Source organism: Mugil cephalus, chromosome 12 (genome assembly GCF_022458985.1).
Source record: "Mugil cephalus isolate CIBA_MC_2020 chromosome 12, CIBA_Mcephalus_1.1, whole genome shotgun sequence".
Lineage (NCBI taxonomy): Eukaryota > Metazoa > Chordata > Actinopteri > Mugiliformes > Mugilidae > Mugil > Mugil cephalus.
In genome coordinates, this window is record NC_061781.1 from 7,650,023 (window position 1) to 7,665,429 (window position 15,407).

General features: G+C 41.7%; 1 protein-coding gene across 4 annotated transcripts in view; it reads right to left on the minus strand.

Annotated features, from left to right (window-relative positions):
• pard3bb (par-3 family cell polarity regulator beta b) overlaps window positions 1–15,407 on the minus strand; it is a 208,916-nt gene that overhangs the window by 55,038 nt on the left and 138,471 nt on the right. For all 4 annotated transcript variants that reach the window (XM_047600652.1, XM_047600653.1, XM_047600651.1 and 1 more), the window contains 2 exons: window positions 15,190–15,300; window positions 14,547–14,915 (listed from right to left, as the gene is read on the minus strand). In XM_047600652.1, the coding sequence (XP_047456608.1) occupies window positions 14,547–14,915; window positions 15,190–15,300 (480 nt within the window). The remainder of the gene's footprint in view (window positions 1–14,546; window positions 14,916–15,189; window positions 15,301–15,407) is intronic.

Consider the following 15,407-nt stretch of genomic DNA (forward strand, 5'->3'; position numbering starts at 1 on the left):
TAATAATAAAAAAAACTGATTGCACGAGCTCCTGGAAAGGCTTAGGAGTGGTGTGATTGCATATGGAGGCAGTGGAAAAGGCGGAAGACGAATTCAGAAAGATGCAGGCACATTTTCGACTAAAAACGTGCATTTGTCCCCAAGCTTCAGTTCATGAACGCACAAACAAACGGGGAAAAAAGCGACGGATCTGGAGGGAAATCACGATAGCGGGCTGGAGTTTCTGCCATCGTGAACAGGCACACTCTGTAGACATGCGTTTAGTAAACAGACAGCTAACCAGCTACAGCTAATGTCAGTCGGATGATACACACCACACACTCTGCTCTGTTTTATTGACAGAAAAAGAGCAAGCACTCCGTTTCTATCCACCAATACACACACACACACGCACACAAAGGGTACTTTATATGATTTATGACCCCACATGAAAGAAAGAGGGTAAGCTCAAGAATAAATAAATGTGATAAACACAGGCATTAAGCATCTCACACACACGCACATGCAAACACTTCCACGACCACAGACTGAGGAAGCGGAGGAAGCTATTGATTAGCCTTGGAGAAACAAGAAAGCCATAAAAGAGGCAGGCTGGTATGACTTCACTTTTTAACAACCTTCTGCTCATTACAACAAACAGTGCTGCGGTTCATGTGACAACAGCTCAGTCAGTGGCATCACCCTATGCTTGCGCATGACACTGTAAAAACAAATGGAGGTTATAGGGAATTTCATCGCAGAGTAGTGAAGGCACTTGGACAGACATGTGGACTTCAGCCATGGCTTTTCAACACTCCCAAGTCTACTTCTATAACCACTAGTTCACAACTACCCTATAGAGTCTATAGCTAACATTCTACACACTCACCAGCCAGTGCTTCAGCCACACCTCACTAGTACCGGACCTGCAGAACCTTTTTGTCTTCAGAGATGCCTTAATTTTTTATGGCATAGATTCAACAATCTGATGGAAACATTTCTTAGAGGCTTTGGTCCATATTGACATGACAGCATCACACAGTTACTTCAGATTATTCGACTGCACATCCATGATGAGAATCTCCCGTTCCACCACATCCCAAAGGTGCTCTATTGGATTGAGATCTGGTGACTGTGGAGGCCATTGGAGCACAGGGAACTCATCGTCCCGTTAAAGAAACCAGTTTGAGGTGGTTTTAGCTTTTCGGCTGGGCGTGTTATCCAACTATCAAGGGATGGACATGGTCAGCAACAATATTCAGGCAGGCTGCGGCATTTAAATGAAAACGATGAAGCAAAGTGGTACGAAGTGTACACCACCACCACCGCCGCCAGCCTGAACCGTTGGCACTTGGCCAGGGATGTTCTTCTATGTACCGTGATTGTAACAAGTGGTTATTTAAGACACTGTTGTCTTTCTATCAGTTTGAACCATTCTGACCATTCTCCTCTGACATCAACGAGACATTTTGGCTGCTCACTAGACATGTACTCGTTTTCAGACAATTATCTGTGAACCCAGTAAGATCAGTAGTTTCTGAAATACTCAGGCCAGTCTGTTTGGCACCAACAACCATGTCACTTAAATGTTCCCGACATGTGATTGGCAACTGGACAGGTGTACCTAATAAGGCAAGAAGTGTATGTCTAAAACATCTGTGTGGAGGTACATTTTCCCTCACAATTTTCCAGCACGACCACCCTACTGTTGCACATATATATTGTATAATATAGAATACATATAGTAGGTAGGGGGTCTCTCTATCCATCAGTTTGGGGGTCCTTGGCCTGACTATATAATTTCAAGCAGACTCGTCTTTTCCTTCTCCTCTTTAAAACACACCATACACCCATGAACGTCCACATAAATACAGGGAGATCAATCTCTTTCTCTGGCTCTGTCACACCAATAATAATTCCATAAATGTTTAAAATCAGAATCGGAAACTCGGCAGAGCTGTTAATAACGCTGCTATTAATAATTAAGACTTCTGTTCCATTAATAACATGGTGAGACACGGCCTAAAAATATCAGTATCCATACTGTAAAGGAGTAAGACCTTTCCATTAACATCTATAAATATTTACAAGACTGATTATAAAAGATTTCCTTTTCTTTTTGTAGCGTTCAACCCTTTAAATCAGTTTTTTTGGATCTGACATGGCATCATAATGTATATTTAACATTAATTTTTAATAACATAATATGGGATTTGTCAAGTCCTGCAGTAACACAATCCATTCATGAACAACACAGTGCGCCCAGGCTCGCATTCTCTGAGAAATGATTTATTCATTTAACCTTTAATGTTCACAGTAATTGTAAATACGTTGACGCCGGCCTGACCTAAAGCTACTCTTAATAGCATTGTAAATAATCTTTAAAAACACACCGACAGATGTGACAAATCTATTACCAACACCGGTATCTAAGGAGTCTTATCCATCTCATGAGCTATTGGTATTTTCTCTGTGTTTGGTAATGGATACATACAGAGAAAGACAGAAAAAGAGATGGATTGGACGGGAAAAGGGTGACACAAAGACAAAGAGAAATGACAAGTCGAGGTAATGTTTTAGTGCTCTCTAACAGATGACTCTGAGCTGAAAGGTGTCATAAATCTGACTAAAATGGCCAGAGGACTGTGGTGTAGAAGCAACACGTACATATAAGGCCCCAGTTGCACACATACAGGAATGGACAAACACAGAGGTGATTTATGTTCTCCTCTTATGTCCGACGCAGGGGAAATATGTCACTCTGATTCTTGGCTCAGTCTGATTTATACACATGTGCATGTGGGAGTGTGTGTTAGCGTAGAAAAAATGAGAAGCCGAACAAAAGAAAAATATGTGAGAGATGTTGTTTTAACCATTTTTAAGACAGCGTTAGCAAGGATAAAACTTTATTGACTCTTTGTGCCTTCTAATTGATGTGTTGATCACCAACCTGACTTCCTATATTAATAATATTAGGTTAGACACGAAAATCGAGATCCATATCAACATTTTTGTGATGTTTTAGAACAGGTCTCTCTTGAAAATGAGTCCTCATATCTTAATGAGATTTATCTGTATAAATAAAGGTTTAACAATAAATAGACAAACAATAGCGACGTGGACGTCCATTCCCATAGAAAAATGTGTACAACCTGTTTTCTGCTTTGGAACTGAAAAGGTGCAGAGTGAACATAAATCTTTATTTGGATCAACCTCCTTTCCATAATGGTATAGAATCTTAATGCCATATCCATATGTGCCAAGTATGAGAGATAAATTGAGAATAAACTGGAAATCTGAATCAATGAAGTGCTAAAATATATTCCAAAGAACCTGTACCAATCAATTACAATCCACTGATTTCCAAAATTAAGTCTGAATTAGCACAGGGAGTGAGAGCAATAAAAATCAACACCACTGAAACTTTCAAATTTATTCCAAACCACTCCTGTTCATTTCCCTATAAAAATCTTCAAAAACTACGCAAAAATGACTTCAAGATTCATTTGGCAATGGAAAAGGCCTAAAACACAGGAAACTTCGGCTAAACAATGAGATGGGTGGTCTCCCCCTTTCAAAGATTAAAATCAGAATGAACCCTCACAACGCTGTTGTTTGCCCAACCTAGCAACAATAGGAAGTCAGGACTTGACAAAAGCTAGGTGGCCAGGAGACCAATCTGAAGGCCAGCAATGGGTCAATTATAAAATTGTGCATTTGTGAGATAGAGTGGGAAGCAGATTGTGTGTCTGTCTTACCATCTTGGAAGAAACAACCCTGCAAATGCACAACTTCAGAGATGCTAATCTCTCTGGTAGAATTTTCTTTCATTAGCGCAAGCGTAAAGTGATTATAGCCACTTGGAAAAATCAATAAACCTTGAGAACATGAGCTTTAATTGGGTCAAAAGCTTAAGTGATGGTTCACATTGTGTATACATGTCTCTTTAGTATTAGTTTTAAAGAAAGAAAGTGGTAAATTTGTGACAATCAATGCTATAAATCGACGCCACAGTTAGAGATGACCATGTCGCCCTGTTCAAAGCAACAGTAAATGACCATTGGCTTCAAGCTCTGGTAACAATGCAGGGACTGGTACAAATTACATGAATTGACTTACATACATGGTCACTTGCTTAAAGCTGAATATGAGGAAGATTCTTTGTGTTGTTACAAAATAAATCTGTTTTAACTACGGGAGTCCAATTTTGTAATTTTTATCCTGGTATCATCTCTTGGCAATGACAGGACACCAACCACAGTCGATAGCAGTGAGGGAGCACAATAGGGGAAAATATAGTTTTATATTGACTGAAGATGATGAGACGGAGTTGCAGATTTCTTTCTTTCCACACATCCACAAATGTGTGTTAGTGTGTTGTCCCCGGTGCCTAGTTATAGAGTAGAGGATCGTTATCAGCTGTGTCTTACAAGGATCAACTAGACCACAACAACGGACACAGGTCAATGCATTAGTGCAGTCTCCCCGTATCTTGTATCTATAACTTTCACTCTGCTTCTCCCTCTCTATCTCTCAGAGGATTACTTTCAACTTAATCAGTGTGAGTTATTGTCCATCATCTGTTTACAAGGATGACAGACTTTCCATATCTGGTATCATTTCTGACATTTGCTTGACATATTTAATTTTCCTTTCACATTGTCCTTCGCTACGACTAATTTAGCGCGCTGAATAGTCACAATTCTGCCACTCTCTCTCCACAATCTATTTTCAATTTCTCCCACCTCCGCCCGTTCACGCTTCCTTCTCCTCCTTTCCTCCCTCCCCAGTTTATGCAGGTAATCATCTCTGCTGTCGTTTCCATCTCTACCTTGATACCATCCATCTCTGCCTCCCTCCCACTCCATCTTAATCTCTTCATCATCTGCTCATCTCCATCTCCTCTGCCCTGCCTCCGTCTCCCTCCCTCGCCTCGCCTCCCTCGCTCTTCTCACTTCTTCCGCTCCTAATCTTCCAATTCAGCTGCAATTATGCTCCCAGTAATGAAGTTTGACAACAAAAGATCACCAATGCTGGCAGGTGGGTCAGAGGGAAAAGAAAAAGGAGAGGGGCAAGAAGACAGGGAGAGGGGGGCGAGTGGAAGAAAGACTCTGTAACAATGGCGTGGTTGTGTGTGTGTGTGAGTGCGTGTGTGTGTGTGTGCTGTGGGCACATATACGGCCTGTCGGGTTCCTCCGTTTCTTCCTTTTCCTCCACAGGCTAACAGGAAGTGACACATGTTTTTAAAACGCAGCTGACAGGATATGACACTGCTTCTTATATGGCACTGTCTACGCGCCGAGAGTAATTAGCGCTCTATCGACTGCCATGACATCAATCAGACTGGCTGTCTAAATGCCGCAGTGTGCAGGAGTCACGCTCGCGGTGGCAGAGGGGGCTGGCATCCTATCACGTCGACAATCGGTGTATGTGTGCGTATTGTAAAGACGGAATAGTGTCTGGCATAACATTATTCAGTCAAGGCTTCTGTATGTTCAGAAGACAAATAGCAGGTGCTGCAGGTGGTAAAGTGGCCGGTATAAAATCATGGAGACAGCCTCTTTGGCCCAACAATCCCCTATGACTTTACCAGACATGTGAGTGGTGGGAGGTCTACTGGCCTACTGTGCTAAATATATGATGTAGGGGATGGCTTACATAGACCTATTGATACCTTTGGTAGCAAAGTGTTGTATTGAACTTTTTGATTTTACTCCACAGCACATGATCTGATCAGGTTGTGCTGTAATTACAGTTCCCATTAGAATTGACAAGTTAGGTGACAAAGAACAAGATAGGACAGTTTGCTATCTCTAATTATCAATCTGCAATTTCCTGGAGCTAAGTTCAAAACTTTAGTCTGGGAATTTTGACAGACAGACAGATTGGTTCATTTGGGTGGACTTGGGTGGATTTTGTAAACATCCATAAAAGGACAAAAAGTTAACAGCAGCTAAGGCATTTGTCGAGAAGCCCTGAAGAAGCTCTGATTGATTATAGAACTATTCATACTGTGTTTTCTGTGTCTGTAAGGCCACCAAAATGAAATCCAATCTAAATGGTGTATTACCAAGGTTACACAAACCTAGTTATGCACTTGGGGTTTTCATTGTGATAAAGGGTGATGGCTGCAGCCAGTTGAAGATGTATGGTGAAGCAAAAAAAGACCCCACCTGACCCTTCACCATCCTTTATGTAGTCTACACAATCAACAATCTTCACTGGCATTGGAAACTTGTAGACATTCCAAGCTCTAGATGGTATCTTTGAAGGCACTCAGTCTTTTATAGTCTTCTACCTCCAAATGGATAAATGTTTTCTAATACTAAAAAATACTAATAAGATCATTCATCTCAATGTATCTCAAATCCTGTACAATTATGTGCTCAAAATAAACTCGCTTCCAGTTAGGGAAAGTATAAGACTAATATTAATCATACAGAAGGACAGGAAAAACAACAACATCTACGGTAAAACATCAGTTTCAGGATATTAAAAAAATAAAAAAATGACTGATATATCGATTGACTAACTTGTAAAGGTCAGTCTTCACCAGTCTTAGGCTATTCAAACTTGGTAGCCACTTGTCTATAAAAGTATCCTTACTATAAAAACAGTTTTCTGGTGAGGTGGAATGTAGTTTTATAAGTTAACCTTGTTGAGAATGGCCAGTATGGGTAAAAGCCGAGACACCCCAAACTGACATCAAAGCCCTGGCAGTGATGAAAACGGCGTCACACCACGTTACCTCTTCTTGAGACCTCAGTTGAACACATCCAAAAGTTTACAGGCAACAGCTGTAGAGGAAGAGGGGAAATAATTCTCCACACCGACAGTGGGCAGTAGTCGGTATTTGAGATTCATACTGTATGAGGAAACTGTTTGAGCTAGGACTGCTACTACAAACGGTTGTACAGAGCAGGTCTCTCAGTCATTTACTTATATTGGTTAGTTTAATTTCTATTGTTGAGAAGTGTTTTGCTAAATTGGAGCCAATCTGAATGATTGGCACAGAAAGGACTCCAACCATTGGCTGGACATAGGACAAAAAATCCTAGAACATATGAAGGCAGAAACACATACATGGTGCATGGTCTATAGACATTTCTTTCTTGGTTTCTAGTAATGTATAATACGGACTGTAAAACCCTACAACTAGTGGTTGCCACTACTAAAGATACCAGCAGTAACATCTACATATGGCCAATAACATGAAAGGTGGACTCTGCTATACCCAGTCCAATATTGTATACCTATTGTGTCTTGAGACTTTTGAAGTGTTCATTTGTTTTTGTGTGTCCTTTTAAGGGCCTGAGTGCATGTGCCACCATGTACGTGCTCCACTGCGGGCGGATGTCCTTTGCATGGAATTTATTTTTCATTGAGAACTACTTGTGCAAATACGAGAGGCGGAAATCATAAATGAGAGGAAGAGTGCAACGGGGGTGGGGTGGGGGGACCTAGAAAGGGTCTATTGAAGGGAAGAGAGCAAGAGGGAGGAACGGATGGAGCACACGAGTGCCTCTCGAGAGCTTTTCCTTATTAGCCGGGCTGAATCACATGCTTTGAGTCCGGAAAACACACACTCTGGCCCTTTTTTTTTTTGGCTGCTCCCCGTCACCCCTCAGCCTCTTCTCATTCCCATCTTTTAGACCTCTTCACATTCACCTTTTTTTTTTTTTTTGTTATTCCCAGCATCTTGCTTCAATTCATTCTGTTTTCTATTTTCCCATCAGCTGTTCTCAGTCTGGTTTGCTCCTGTGGCTCTGGACATCAGTGTCCCCTCCTCACTCCGTCCACCTCGCTCTCCATCTCATCTGTGGAATTATCCCAAAACACCCATTTAGCCTCTCTTCCCCTCTGAATCCCCTGCTACCACTTCTTTTCTCCTTCTCTCTCCAATAGTTGATCCACTTTTCTCATTCCTGCAATTATTTGGGTCCACTCACCTCTGCTCTCAGCATAAAATTTGGGCTGCCTATTCTCTCTTCTAATTCATTCATTTTTCGCTCGAAATCTGCGCCGACCCTCAACCATCCTCTCCGAACTTCCCTTTCAGTTCACTTTCCCATTCTCCCTCCCCAACCTTTACCCCACGCCTTCTCGATATATTTACTCTCCCTGCTTCCAAAACTGAATTGCCCAATTTCTTCCATTCTTTTGCTACAAACAGTCATTGTATACTTTCTCCTCTACACCTCCCTTCTGCATTTTTTCTCTTCTCCTTCGCCCCTAATCCCACTTCACCTTCCCTCTTGACCTCCCTTTAGTCCCAAAACACGCGGCCCTTGAATTCACTTGCTTGTGTCAGTTTTTAAGTTACTTGAAAATTCCTTATTTCTTCACGTTGAACTTCCACCTCCATCTGAGGAACAAACACACACCTGCTGAAGTGTCGTGAAGTAGTCGGCTGTGGTGCTAAACTTAAACATTGAGTGTAGATTGTTTCAAATTCCACAAACAAGGGACTATGAGTTTTTCAGAACTGTCTGCACATGTAATACAATTCTTTACCAACCAGCCTGGAAAGTGATTTTGAGTCGAAGCCATACAACTACCCAAAGCTAGCAAAACACACACCGCTTAACACACACACATACCCACACGAGCCCCCTTCCCTGTAAAGGCTAATTACCTACAAGGAGAGATTGATGTGGAAAACAGCACTCTACAGACCAACCTGGCACCCCCTAAAAGCTCCACAGTGCGTAGACGTGTATGTGTGTCTGAGAAACAGAGTGTGCAAGATAGTGAGTATGTACAAGTGTCTGCGTGTGCGTTCGCAACACTCGACGAGCTGAGAGAATGTCTGATTAATTAACACGGAGGCAAGAAAGCCTCTCCAGTGACCAACCAAGCAATGCTAAAAGCTCATCTCTTTTTTTTTTTCCCCCTGTACGAGTCTCTTTTGGTCTCCGCTTCACCATTCCAACTTACAATGCACACGCCGACAGTGTATGTTTCCTTCAATAAAATTCAATTTTATTTTATTTATGTACCAGAGAAGCAAGCCTGCCTCAAGACGCTTTGCAGAACCGAGAGCCTGAATCTCAGCGGCGGAGAAAAAAACTCCCTTTTGACTGGAAGCAACCTTGAGCAGAACACAGCTCGTATGTTTGAAGCCAGCCACGTAGAGAGACACAAGAGGAGGAGATGGGACATCCACTACTTTTTGTTGGGAGATTACTGTATACTTTATGAGCTGTGTACTCTAGCATTGTGTCCCAAGTACTGAGCAATTTTTTTTTTTGGTCTGGAGTGGCTCTGTTTGTTCATCTATTATGCCCTGACAAAGATCTGCTGCACTATTTAAATAATTTACGCAGGCTTAATGAGAGTTGAATTTGTTTACAACAAAAAGGCTCTGATTGGTTCCAGGATTATGAGGTTTTTCATTTTTCTGTGTCAATTGAAACACGCCCCATAATGAAATCCAACTGGCGTGTTACCAGACTCATATTCTGAAAAGAATTAAATCTGGCTACTCCAGGCTAACAAGAAGCACTGTTTTCTGAGAGGAAACAAAACTACAATATGAAAAAAAAAACAAAAGGAGAAAGTTTTTAGACATACATTCAAAGAAAATGAACTATTAGCTGGGAGGCTAGGAAGAGATACAAACCAACTGATCTATCCTGAACCACTTTGATGAGGTTAGGGTTGAATTGGTTGCAAAGCTATTAGGAGGAGTCCAATCAGTACAGATGTTGTGGGACATAAAAAAAAACAATGCTCAGTTCTGGAAAACAGCGGACCACAGGCCCAGGGTGTCATGGTCGTTCAAAAACAGATTCAAGAGGTGCACCGCCAAAGGGAAGTGTCATTCTTCGTCTCTTCAGCAACTGGCAAGATGTTATCAATAAAGATGATGTTTCGGTAATCAGAGCTATTTGGTCATAGAAACTGTCTGAAAGTCATATGAAATAGTAGTGGTATTCCATATTTTTTTGGCAATTTTCAGTACAAACATTGTCCGTGGCTGCACGTACACCTAGAAGATAATACATGTACATTATGTGCTCAGAAATCGCAATTATACGCAATCAGCCATGCCACTGTAAAATGTGAAAATGTGAACCGAAAGCACCCTGCATCTTCTTCCCCTTTATGTTTCTTCTTTATTTCTGTCCATCACTGCTCTCCACTCATCTTTTACTCATGTGCTACAGTACCCCCCTCTCTCACTCGAAGCTCACTCCACTCTGCTCTCTCAAGGCTGATTGTTTTCTAATTGGTATAGTGCCAGAGGTTGTGGTTGTTATGGTAACCTGCAAGGGGCTCTTGGAGGGGTTAGGTGGTGGTGCTAGCTGGGCGAGGGTGGGAGGGGGCACCCACTCAAGAAAACTGAGGGCAGCTCTCATTCAAGGCTTAGGTGGTCACTTCAAAAAATGGACTGTGTGAGAGTTTGTGCGTATGCATGCGCTTGGTTGGAAACCACTGTAGTGAGGGCATTTCTGCATTGCGATGACATTATGGCCAGTCTACAGAAATTCAAAAGGGATTTTTGAGGGGACAGATCTTGTTTTTAATGTTGAAAAGGTTTGATTTAGGATGGTTAAGGTTGAGTTAAGGGGCTAGGCAATATATTATAGAAATGAATGCCCTTCAGTATGTAAGAGACATAGAAATAGACAGAACATTAAGAAACTAATATTTGATGCAATTAATGTTTATAAAAATGTGTTCAAGACATAATTTGTTTGTGCTTCTACGTCTTTGCTTTGTGTATGTTTAACCCTTATCCAATGAGTTGTGTGTGTATGTGTGTCAGTATGTGTTAATATGTGTGTGCGTCCACTGGGTTTACTAAATTAGTCTACATTAAACTGTGCCATGTGTAAGGTGTTGAGCTGGTTGCGCCCTTTGGAACCAAGAAGACAGTGTGATACATCACTGTGGTCTGTGGTTAAGCAACTGTTTAATAAAACAGTTTAATGGAAATCACTGGTAGAAATAACAACAAATAAAATACATACAGCATAAAAAGACACAAAGGAACTGATATGGTGTTTCAGCTCAACTGCAAAAATGATGGAACAATTCAAAAAAGAGTTGTCTGTGATTCTCAGCCATGAAGATGCACAGTTTAACTAAAACAAAGGCAGCTGGACAACGTTAGACACCCTCAGAAGACCCATGTCCATTCTCTGATGAGTCACAACTGTTTCTGGAGGCACAAGGGAGACCTATACAACAGTAGATAGGCGGTCATAAGGTTATGCCTGAATGGTGCATGTGATGGGGACTAATCATCATGAAATGAACTCACTGAAATCTCATAATCTGCTGCTCTTCTGCCATGGAGTTTGCAACAGCCTACACCAGAACAAGTTGTATGTTCAGTTACGGCCAACAGTGTGTGCCTGTTGACTGATGACGTAGCCTTTTCTGCACATGTATCACAAAGAACACTGAGATTAATCCATTACCTCACAACAGTATTGAGACGTTTGCAGTCAGGTTCTCTCATGTTAGAATTCACCTTAGTTAGCATTCGTTAGCTCAGTCAGTCAAACTATTGTCTTTTGGTAATGGTAAATGGTCTTGCTCTTATATTGTGCTTTTTTAACTATTGGTACTCAAAGAGCTTAACAGTCACAGAGGTTCAGATCAACCAACCAACCAACAACACCATTCAACAAAGAGTACGCTAACAGCACCTTTTAGAAAGTGTCATGTCCTGATCAACAAATAAACAAGATATAAATACCAAGATGAACAAAAATTATTGTCACTCCCACTCACTTGTTATATCCTGAACAGCACCTTTGTGGAACTAAATGAAAAAACAGGGAAACGGACATGCACGTGGAATTTCGGCAGATGTCCTATCACTTAAATTATTACCACTACCCAATATTATCAAGGATTAAGCAACGGCAGTTTCTCTGTTTTTTTATGATATTTTAACAAACAACAGGCTACTACTAATTAAAGTATAATACAAATACCTAAAACTAATTTATATACACACACAGATACATGTGTTATCAACAACTGTATGTACATTTGTGAGCTGTGTGGCTGGCGTTTCCGTCTCTGCATCATCCTCTGTGTGAGTGTGTGACTGTGTGTGTGTGTGTTTGTGTGCGCGACTATCGCTTTGCTGAGGTGCTGATGGAATGGAAGTCTTTTAGCGATTTTGTTTATCTCCGTCTCCCACATCCATACAGCGGCACTGGCCTCCCTCGACGCACCGTGGCACAAGCGCACACACAGCCACCGCTGACACCACTGCCTTCTTTTTTTGGCACCATCGATTACCGTCAGCCAATACCTGGACTTCATTCTGTCTGCATCATCAGGTTTCAGGAAGTGATGATAAATGAATGCCACTATCTGCCAGGACCACTGGCAGTGGATATAGGTATCCAAAATCAAGACATTTTAAGACTCGCGTTACTTCTTCCAAGGAAAGGGAGACTTGGGAAGGTCCCATTAAATAGATAGTGGCTATATTAAACTACAAAATCAGAAAAGAACAGTGTCAGCAAGTGAAATCAAGTAAAACTGGTGGAGGAGAAATATTTACTCAAGAGTAAATGGTGGGTTTGTATGATTAAAGGAATTATTTCAAGCTTTGTTGATGACACACTATACAACAACGCATTTTCCAACTGATGTGAAACAGGGACATCCATTTGCTTCCTAATACGTTACATCTGTATAAGGGCCGGAACAGGATTCTATACTAGTAGGAAGTAATTATGGAACATGTGTGATACTGGAGCTGAGCTGAACCGTTTGAAGAGGTACATTCTCACAACAGCATGATACACACTGGTATCACACAGCTGACTAATTAAGCATCATTTACATACAGACACTCATGTCTAGCCCTTGACCTTCATGAACAAGACCAAAGCACTGTATTTACATCTATTTGATTGGCTGACGGAAGGACTGCTACGATAAATTAAACCCCCCCAACCACAGCATCACTGAGGCTACACGCAAGCCTGCTTCAGACAAATACAAGAAACACACACAAAGGTAAACGCTGCTACAAAACAGCAAAGCCACATTTGATGTAAAATCCTTAAAATATGAAGAACACTGATCTACCTATCAGTATATGTGTGAAGGAATTGCTCCAATATGAATGCACTCTGTCCAGCCTAATTTAAATAACTGATTCTCCAGCTTTCTGGCCTCACTCTTTACTCTTGGTTGGTGGTCAGTTCCTGGGAATAATCGTTTTGTCCTAATCTTTTGATTTTCAGAGAACTAAACAAAGGCACTTGCTAATTGCCGGTATATCAACATTCCCTTCCTGCGCACTTGTACCTTTTACACAGTGGTTGTAAGCAACCTTCAGAGGATAAATAATACAGCCACATTTCCAGTTAGGTCACACTCAACACTATCTACAGTTATTAATGGCAGTACATAGCATACGAAAGCTTTCCTAATTAGGTCCAGACCGCATAAATCTGAATTTATGTGTTGAATGATATCTTTTGTTAAAATATGCAATGGTTTCTTCACTCATAGATCCCATGTTTAAATATGGAATTATGAGAATATTGTACTGAAAATGAAAAAAATATATAATTTAATGGTAGAATTAAAGTTTGTATTTTAGCGTAAGGTAACCAAATAGTTAATTTTAAAAAATAACATAGTGAATCGACTGTGTTTGTTCCACCTCAAACATATATATAGTTTTCTGTTCTGATAATCTTAAGGGGGTTTATGCTGCAAGGTCAAGGGAGTCTTGACTTTGCATACTCATGCCTTATCATATATTTACAACAGCAATAAAAGAAACAATAAAAGAAAGACAGCATGAGACAACATCTCTATAAACCCTGGATCTGTTCATCATTCAGGTTTACTTCCTCACCTGAAAACAGATTTAGAAATAAAGTGGATGCAGTGTGTGTGTGTGTGTGTGTGTGTGTGTGTGTGTGTGTGTGTGTGTGGCTGTGCCTGGAAATGGCTGCATGGCAGATATATTCAGAGGTAAGTGAGCTGTGACTGACATAATAAAGGTAAAGAGTAACAATTGCGAGGCTGAGAGGGACACACTGAGCCCGGCGGCATTTTTCTTTTTTTTTTCTTTTCTGGAATACACACAGCTCTCACAGCTTAAAGCGAGCACAAACTATTCCGTTTTTTCTTTCCGTCTGTCCATTTCTTCCTCTATTGTTTTACACACGCTGGCCTGTGGCAGGTAAATAGACGGGAGAGAGGGAGGGAGGGAGAGAGAGGGGAGAATATGAAGCATCAGCAAGATAATACTGCACCGTGAAAGTGAGAGGGGAGAGGAGCAGGGGAAAAGAAGGGGGATTTAAAGGGGAAACGGTGGGGGAATATTTATCAGTTTGTTGGATGGGTTTTATGTATCCACATAAAGTTTCACTACACCAGCATGTGTGGGGAGGGAAGCCCACACAGTGACAACCCCTACACTGGTGCTAACCTGAAGGACCCAAGGGGACGCAAACCATCTCTATTCTGATAATGTGAAACTACGTGTGTGTACTCTTGAAGAAAAAAAAAAGCTCTCAAACTAAACCAAAAACTTTTTATAGCTATACCCTGATAAGGCCCACGTGCCTTACCTGTCATTAGCAGGAGGAGGACCAGAGGGAGATGTGGCGCCAGCTCCTCTCGGCTTGTTGACTTTGGCGTACAGCCTGTCCAGGGGGTCGTCGTCAGGGAGCGCTCCTGGTTCGTTGGTGTGATTTCCGTGTCCTGGAAAGCCAGAGGGGCGTTGAGGGGAAGGTGTGCGGACGTGGGTGCGCTGAACCGTACTGTAGGGCGGCGACTGAGACGGCAGCTGCGGCGGTGAGCCCACATCTCGATCCCTGAAGGACTGTATGCGGGCGTAGTTGGGGTCGTCGTCATCCTCGAAATCTGGATACGCTGACCCGCCGCCCTGCTGGTCTCTGGATTTCTGCTCTCGCAGTTCAGGATGCCCTGCTTCAATTCTGAAATGGAAATAGAGGAGCAATGAACAGAGAAACGTCTTCAAATGAAACACCCACAGGGGCAACATGCCCAAAGAGGGACTGAATGACATGCACGGTAAAGATTCATAGAAATATTAGTTAGGAATGGCAGAGACGTTAATACAGCGGTTTTAGTCCATTCCATCAAAACTGTGAGGTTTACAAAAATGTCCTCAATATGAAATGCATACAGTATTTGCATTTGTCAGCACATTTAGACCACAAAAACACAATCTCAGGGAGAGCTCCAAACCTTTCTCTTTCCTCCCTCATCCGCTCAAACTCGACATCGCTGAGAAGGTCCGACTTCTGGCGCTGCAGAGCCGCCTTTGCCTCCTTCTTCTCCTCCTTTTTCTTTCCGAACCTGGACAGAGAGGAGCACAGACAGAAAGGTGGCATGAGAAACAAAAGGAAAACAGAGGCCAATGTAACGTGGAGATTTCTACAGTCTTTGGCATAATGGGACATTAC